This window comes from Clupea harengus, chromosome 9, assembly GCF_900700415.2.
Source record: "Clupea harengus chromosome 9, Ch_v2.0.2, whole genome shotgun sequence".
NCBI lineage: Eukaryota > Metazoa > Chordata > Actinopteri > Clupeiformes > Clupeidae > Clupea > Clupea harengus.
This window is the reverse complement of record NC_045160.1, coordinates 7,867,729-7,876,330: the sequence shown is the minus strand read 5'-3', so window position 1 is coordinate 7,876,330 and position 8,602 is coordinate 7,867,729. Positions and strand designations below refer to the sequence as shown.

Here is an 8,602-nt window from a genome sequence, read left to right as displayed (position 1 = left end):
TGTTGGTGCATGTACCCAATTTATCACGTCAGCATTGCACAGGTTGTGGTCTAGAGAAGTTATTTTAGGGATGTTTTTCCTGGGAAAGGATTTGTATGTAGGAAATGTACTGTACTGAACACAACACAGAATGAATGGGAATGAAGCATACTGAAGATCACACCATGAGAGTTGAGTCTTGTTGATGTGGATGTAACTGCAGTATTTCTGTCAGCGTGTTGGCCATCCATATCACACAAATTACTTTATCACACAAATATGGCCCTGCACCATTTCAGAGTACGATGGTATTAGGTTTCTAGTCATCTAAATTAGATACAAATAATGTGGAAAGATGACTTACGAGACTGTCAGGTAGCCCCACCGTATTTGTTGTGTGGTGCTTGTGCGTTCTCTGGTGGGGAGAAGTGGAACTGCAGGGAGTGTTCTTGGTCCCGCCCGAGGGGTTGACTGATGTTGTTCATTCATTTAAGAGCCTCACGAGAGGCTGGCCTTGCAGTGTTCCAATCCAAAAATTCATCGCCTCATTCCTAAACTCCTGTATTTAACGTTTGACATTTTAACTGGCCTTTCTCATCTAGTTAATTAACATTACCCCAGAGCTGGGTCCCTTGCTGTCTTGAATTAGTACGTTATGTATGTTACAAGCTGAATTTAGAATTGCCTTCAAATTAATTAATCTATTTGGGGAATTACAGTAATATATTAAGTGCCTCGTAGTCTGACAGGTTTAAAAAGAACACAAGCTCTTGGTGCTAATACAACACTGTTCCCTTAAAAGTATAGGCAACGCTGCATACCAGTTTGCTAGCCTACTGATTACCACTCAAAACACGGCCCCCCAATCTGTATATTCTGTGCGGTGGCTGCGTAATTAATGTAATGAGTAATCAGTGAGTGCTTTACCATGTGCTCGGAAAAAAAGATTACAGGTTTGGTATTGAGCGTTCACCCCCCTCTCATCAACTGTATTACCAGAGCCGGGGGTGGGCGTGAAGCTGAGACCGTGTTGATGGATAATATGCTGACGGAATATGCTGTGGCGCTGGAACGGGCGGGAGTCAGCGGTGCTGCATACTGATGCTCTCTAACGGCTATTTGTGTCTCGGGTTTCTTTAAATATTCACTTCAGCGGCTCTGCGCGGAGCTCTCTTTTAAAGTCGTAATATTATTCATTGCCGTTGACTCATCCGGTGTGCCAAACCGACTTCCACAGACTGCTGATTCATGGTGGGAGAGCCGGGCCACGGTTCGTTTGAACATTGCAGCACTTTTTCCTCCGTCCATCTTCCTCTCAAATAACAGGAGCCAAAAGTCAGTTTAGCTCACTGACGCTTGCTGCTGTGCTTCTTAAGGTGACGGACTACTCTATTTTGTTACAAAATGGGGTGTGTGTTTGTGGGGGGGATTAAGGCACCGAATCCTATGAATTTAACAAACAAAAAAACAAAAGATGAAAAGGACATAAGGAAATAAGCACAACATGTTTAAAATGCTTTATTGACCAGCAGAACTCTACAAAATATGTTATGGTTACATCCCATGATCTTTATCCAACTGCAACAGGTGCTCTCTGGACTTAATGGGCAAAACAAGCGTCCAACCATTATTTCCTATTCATTCCATCGAATACATTTATAAGCATTATTCGAATAACCTATGCTAATGTATAATTATATCAATTCCATTTAGATCGGTACACGACAGCTTGTGGGGGAAAATATGACCTCAACATTTTCTTACTACGTTACCTTCCAGTACATAAATGACACAAAGCTGCACAATGCATACCAAATTTGAGAAAGCCCTTTTCTTAGCCAGTGAGCTTAAAAATACAGCATTGTATCGCTCCTTTCGGTTTGAGTATGTTGTGCTTAGTTACACTGTCATCTAGTGCTCTCCTTCTTTGCAGGCTTATGCAAACCAATGGAAGGTTCTATGGAAGATACATTAATTAAAGTGTATGTAAGTGTGGGAGAACACATACCATTCATTTATTTGAGGTTTCATTAACCCCTAATAATATAACATAAAGAATATAACAACCAGAGAGACCAACATAGCACCATTTGTAGGATACAAGTAGGAACATGTATGAAGTCAGGATACGGTCTGTTTTGAATATATTGAATTTCAGGGGTGAGGAGATCTATGAGCCGACTGTCATTCTAAATATGTTGATATTCTAGATACACAAAAGGTTCAACTTTCCATTTTCTTTGCTTGGCGGCAAGGAACATCTGTGTCAGATATACAAGGGCCAAAAGAAACTGGCAAAAAGTCATGCTGCCGCCATCTTGAAGATTAGCTGCCAACAGACCAACAAGGTTAATCACCTATCCATTTATTCCTTCAAATGAACAGTCATTACAGTACGCTCATCCATGTACAAGCTAAATACAGTACAATCATAATTTGTGCAAATAATGACAAAAACAGGATATTACCCATTTATTAAAAAAAAAGGGTGATAGATTTACGTCAATATTGTACTTTCGCCACCCTTGCCCATTACTATGTCCTTTAAGTGTCCAATTGTGTCTGTACAGGGTACACCACTGCACACTGGAGGATGGCTTCCAGAGTGATGCTTAAGTCAATAAACACAGGAAAGATCTAGAGCTGATCCAGACCTGAGGCTTCATACAGAGACTTCCTCTCCGTGTACAAGGTCTGTCAAGGAGATTGAGATTGCTCAGGAGGTTGGTCTTCTTCTCTGGTCCTTTCTTTTTTTTCTCTTTTCTCTTTTTTTCCTTCTTCTGGACTCTGCTGAAGAGGCAGACACCATGAAGAGGTTGTGTGCACCAGACAGCCACTGAGCATGAGCAGCTTCTTCCTCTGGAGGAGGAGGAGGAGGAGGAGATGGGGAGAGGGGGACGGGGTAGGGGCCTGAAAACAGGTGATGATGGGGCCGAGGCGGACTCACCTGTAAGCCCCGCCCCCACTCTCTCACTCTCATTTCCCCTTCGGCGTCTGCCGCTGGCCCGGGCCACGCCCCTCTCACTTCTCCATGAGCGACAGCTGGATGATGCGCTGTAGCTCCTCCTCTTCCTGCCGCTGGCGGAGCTGGGCCTCCTGCTGCTCGTGGGCCGACAGCTCCATGGCCAGCTGCAGCTGCTCGTCATAGCGGTGGGAGGGCTTACAGGGTGGGGTGCAGCGAGGGCTGGCCTGGGCACAGGGCTTGTGCTGGGGCGTCCTGCGGACCAGAGAGATACAGACAGACAGACAGACAGAGAGAGAGAGACAGAGAGAGAGAGAGAGAGAGACACAAATTGGGATGGAAGAAAGAGAGAGAGGGGGCCAGGGGAAAGGGAGGATAGAGTATAAAGGGACAGAGAGGAAGACATGCAGAGAGGGAAGAGAGAGACCAAGAGACATTTCCAACCCAGATCACACAGACGAAAGCTGAGATGCGCAGCAGGATTTTTAAGTGACTGCAAAATCATGGACAGGTTTTGAAGACTCTCTAGAGGCTGAGGGCTAACTGTAGTGAAGCTACTGAGAGTGTGTGTGCAGGCTGCAGGAAGAGCACACAGAGAACCACAGTGGAAGAGAGAGAGAGAGAGAGAGAGAGAGGGAGAGAGAGACTGGAGTGTCAGTACAGGGCTGATCCAGTGGAAGAGAGAGAGAGAGAGAGAGAGAGAGAGACTGGAGTGTCAGTACAGGGCTGATCCAGTGGAAGAGAGAGAGAGAGAGAGAGAGAGAGACTGGAGTGTCAGTACAGGGCTGATCCAGTGGAAGAGAGAGAGAGAGAGAGAGAGAGAGAGAGACTGGAGTGTCAGTACAGGGCTGATCCAGTGGAAGAGAGAGAGAGAGAGAGAGAGAGAGAGAGAGAGACTGGAGTGTCAGTACAGGGCTGATCCAGTGGGAAATTTGGAGTTTGCAGAAGGGAGTCGGCAGAAACAGCACTGGTCCAGGGGGCCCGTGTCAATAGTTACATCGTGTGGAGTGCATGCAGGATGTGCCCTTCCTGCCGTGTGTGCGGGGGAGTCGGGACCTCCGAGTCAATTCGGGGAGAGAGGTACTGACTGCGGACCTTTCCACGCGGCCGGGGTCGCAGGAGAGCTGGTGCGTGCTGGGCTTGCTGTTTGTCAAAGCCTCCCAGATGGTCACCTGAAAGAGGGGAGGGAGGGAGAGGGGAGAGAGGGAGAGGCAGAGGGAGGGCGAGAGGGATAGAAACGGAGAGATGCATCACTTCACTCTGAGCAGATTTATGGAGCTTTGCCTGAGGCACTCAGATTACACATCGACTGCCATTGATTTGTGTTTGAATAGAACAGAGGCGATCCACTCAGAGCTGTGGACTACTAAACCACACAGCACAACCCTCCAAGGAGCGCTTGCCACAGAACTGGTGGCCACGGTTATCAGGCTTCTCAGTAGGAGCACTTGCCTCTCAACACAGACTGCAGATTGGAGCAATCCAAGGACCATATGCTATAGACCCAGATCTGAACAGTACATGACAGGCAGGCTACTGTGGGTTGTGCACTGGAAGACCACACTCCTAACCCTCCAACAATATGAGCAGGCCACAGTGATGAGAAGAACCCTCACTATACAGTATAAACACATGTACAAATTGAACACAATGTCAAATCCCAAATTGATGTACACATAGTGATGCATGGCCACACCTGCACGTTGACGGCCTTCATCTAACATGCGTGTGCTGAGGCGGCTGTGTGCAGAGCGGTGCTGACCTGGTCGAACTCGGAGCCGGCCTCGAGCAGGCTCTGCTGGATGGCAAACTGCAGCAGGTCCTCCTCCTCCTCACGCATGTTCTCCCTCAGGTTCCCCCCCAGCACCGTGTAGCCTGGGGGGGCTTCAAACACACACGGGGAGATCTCTCCACCACGACACGAGGCTGAGATAAAACACACACACACACACACATAAACACACACATTAATTACAATGAGCAGCACAACAGTCAGCTTGTTGTCAGCCTTCCAGTGATGTATAACATGAATCATTTGACCACAGGGATGACGGATGGGAAGTTACTGCTGAGCACATAGTCTAATGCACTCCACTTTAATTGCTTTAGTTTCTTGATAACTGGGATATAACAGATGCACTTTGCCTGTCATAACAACACGAGAACCAACGGAGGCCATCAGATGGGAGGTCAACACGCAAATTTAGATTGTGACATTTCAGAACATCCAGTCTAAGTCTTAAGTATTAAACACAGCTTAGAGCCAAAGAGCTACAACTAATCACCAACAACCAGTGATGAGCGTGCTCACTGCTGGAGCTGGAGCTAGAGACGCTGGAGCAGTCGCTCCCGGGGGACGGCGTCTCGGTCCTGAGGCCGTCCTTCGGGCTCTCGACCTCCCCCTCGGCGCGGCCCAACACCGCCGCCTCCTCACAGCCGTTCAGGTTCCCGAAGGTGATGCGCGCGTTCAGGATGTGGTAGATGGGGATCTCTGGAGAGAGGAGGTGGAGAGAGACGTTTCATGGCAACCTGGGCCCACAACATCCTCTAAAACACACACACACACACACACCCACGCTCACACAACACACTCGAAAAACATCAGTAGACGCAATCAAGGGACATGGTGTGAACACACAGACACAAAGGGCCTCATTTATAAAATGTTGCGTAGAAACCATCCAACCATCGTAAGTGTGATTCAGAGAAAACGAACGTACGCACAAAAAAACACGTGTACGCCATTCCTGCGTTTATAAATCACAAATGATCGTGGAATGGTGCGCAACTGAATCTCCGCCCTCAAAACGCCCCTACTTGATCTAATTAGCATATTCTCAATGCACAAACGGAGCGCATCCTCAATGCACAAACTGTCTGTGACAATGGCAAGCAAGAAAGAAACATGTAAAAAGAAGAATTATCGTGAGGCTGAAATCGACGTTCTGCTGATGGAAGAGCAGATGCGGGCCAAAACATTGTTCGAAAGCCTGTCTGGTGGCGTAATGGCAAAAGCAAAGTATGAAGCATGGTAGAAGACACGTCTCCGAAGCAACAGCGGCCGTACCTGCGGCACGAGCAGCACCAGAAGCTGCATCTGCGGCAGCAGCACCTGCTGCACCAGCATCGGGGCCTCGTCGGCCATCACCAGCTTCCTCTTCTCATTCACAAAGGGACTTGAATGAGTCTGTTAGTGAGGTTGTTGCCGAACTCTGTCAGCTATTGAGGGTTCTTTAAACAAACGTGCCTAAATAAAACATTCTGAAGAAAATGTGTGCATTTATTCTTATACTGTTGGTATAGTTGGTGAATCAGCTCCAGTCTTCTCAGCGCAGTGATGTGCGTGTTCCAGCCAGCTGGGATGGGAGGGTGATCATCTTGCGCATTTCGTCTTCTCCTAGCTCTATGCCATGGCTTAGACAGATGTTGTGTAGCACACAACAGGCTAGGATGATCTGGCAAACCTTTTCGGGGTCATATAGCGGTCTCCCTCCCGATGCGTCCAAACATCGCCACCTTCCCTTCAGGGCTTCCTAGGCTGTCTGAGGGTGCGCATTCGGGGTGAGAAGCCATTGGGAACCCTGTTTTACGCAGAAAATGGTACCTGCTTATCAGCCATACATCATCCTGCGTGATCACGAAAAACCCTTTCTCTCCTTATTGTGCGGTTGGCAATATCCTCTAACAACGCCAATGCAGCCATATCTCCTACTGAAAACTAAGTCACTATCAGGCTTTTCATAGGCTATAAATTGAGCGAAATGTTTTACACGTGTGGAATTAAAATGAATACCTATTAGACGTGAATTTCATTCATGTATGAATTATTCAAATAGTTTAATTGATTTTATTGAGCGAAACATTCATTTGGCCTTTTACTATTAGCCCTAATGGTGACGGTGGTGGTGACTGCGTGTAGGCGCTCGGAGAGTTCCGAATTCCTGCAGTACTCCAGTATTGCCACAAGGAAATGTACTTACGCGAACTAGAACCAGATGTAGAGATACATCCTTTTCTACGTCTAAGACGTTTTTTATAAATCTGTACTTAGACGTGGATTTGATCGCACGAACACTCTAAGATCAAATCTGGGCGTAAGTACGTTTTATAAATGAGGCCCAAAGACAGAAAGAACACTCAAAGAAACATCAATATCCTAGTACACAGACAGAGAGAGAGAGAGAAAGAGAGATAGAAGTTCACACTTCTCATACTCTCACTAGATTCTCACCAATCTTTACGGGGAAACCAGGAGGAAGGCGGAGGGTGATGAAGTCCCTCAGCTTGGCGAAGAGGGTGTTGGAGATGGCCATCAGGTCGATGATGGGCGCCACCTGGTCATCCAGGGACAGAGGATGGGACTCACAGAGCCACAGCTTGGCTTTAAACCTGGAGGCAAATGTACAGATTACACACACACACACACCCCGACACACACAAACACAAACAGTTGCCGTTGTCTCCTTGCAAAGCAGAAGTCAAGGATGCCCGTGAAGCAGTAATGGATGGGTGTCCAGCCTCTCACCTCTGTGTCTTGGTGGTGAGGTGGCAGGGGTGTCCGATGTCCCTCTGGCCCAGGGGCAGGCTGGGACTGAAGTACTCCTCCGCCGTCAGCGCCGTGGGGTTGGTCATGGAGCAGGACATCTGGGTCACCAGCGTCTGCTGCGGGGACAGTACAAACACTTCACATAAAAGCACCCATCAATACTTTAAATGGACGCCGGCCAACGAGAGTGGTGGTGACGGGGGGCGGTTGGGGTATTTGTTTGTTCCGTCTAGTCTGAATCGCATAAGTATTGACAGTGGGGAGAACGAGCGGTGATTCACTGGCTTTAACGAGCACATTAAGCAGCGGTGAAACGAGGCTGGAGGCAAAATGGGTCGGGTCGGGTCGGGTCGGGTCCGCTCACCCCGTTGTTGGGCCCCACGTGCTGCTCCGCGATCCCCAGGAAGGACTGCAGAGGCGTCTTACTGCCTGGAGGGCAGAGAGAAGACGTCACTGGAGGGGAAAACACACACACACACACACACACATATCAGTTATGACCAGACCCGCAGGCACTAGGCTGTTCCCTCAGCCTCTGATCATCCTCTGCCTTTAGACAGGGAGGGACTGACTTTATGTGGATCTAACATAAAGCAAGCAGGGCTTTGGGGGGACGATCCATGAGGGACTGACTGCAACAAAAAGAAAACTGCCTGGCAAACCAAGACAGAGAGAGAGATGGAAACAGAGAGAGTGAGTGAGTGACACTGGAAGAGAGAGAGAGAGAGAGTTAGCGACCGAGAGAAATGGAAATAGAGAGAGAGACTGTGTGGTGCAGAGGAGACTTCACAAATGACTGCAATGTTTGCCTGGGGCCATTGGTTGGTGCTGCTGGGTAGCTATCAGACGGAGTAGGAGAGAAAGCGTTTGGCTAGCCAGCTGAGGCAGAGCCTTCAAGGGAGCAGCCATTTATGCGCATATGGTCCCACCATTCTTTTACCACTGCTGAAATAGCATCAGCAAATGAGGGCACACTGAAAAGGCAGTCCAGCCCGTTCCTAATGGCCAATAAACTGGGAACAGTGCAGTAAATGCTCACAAACAAAACAATTATATCATTACATCAGGTAGTGTACAGTGAGAGGGGAGCAAGAGGGAAATTAGACTTTGTTTTT

At 48.1% G+C, this 8,602-nt stretch overlaps 1 protein-coding gene across 4 annotated transcripts in view; it reads right to left on the bottom strand.

Moving 5' to 3' along the window:
• Positions 1 to 1,482: 1,482 nt before the first annotated feature.
• Positions 1,483 to 8,602, bottom strand: part of ankrd13b (ankyrin repeat domain 13B) — a 24,135-nt gene continuing 17,015 nt past the window's right edge. Inside the window, exons 9-15 of one of the 4 annotated variants that reach the window (XM_031573229.2) lie at positions 7,852 to 7,940; positions 7,467 to 7,603; positions 7,173 to 7,330; positions 5,253 to 5,432; positions 4,704 to 4,867; positions 4,037 to 4,113; positions 1,483 to 3,196 (exon numbers count right to left, since the gene is read on the bottom strand). In XM_031573229.2, the coding sequence (XP_031429089.1) occupies positions 3,001 to 3,196; positions 4,037 to 4,113; positions 4,704 to 4,867; positions 5,253 to 5,432; positions 7,173 to 7,330; positions 7,467 to 7,603; positions 7,852 to 7,940 (1,001 nt within the window). In that variant the 3' untranslated portion in view covers positions 1,483 to 3,000. Of the gene's footprint in view, positions 3,197 to 3,938; positions 4,114 to 4,703; positions 4,868 to 5,252; positions 5,433 to 7,172; positions 7,331 to 7,466; positions 7,604 to 7,851; positions 7,941 to 8,602 lie in introns of all 4 variants that reach the window. The other 3 variants (XM_031573230.2, XM_031573232.2, XM_031573233.2) reach the window with 3 other exon arrangements.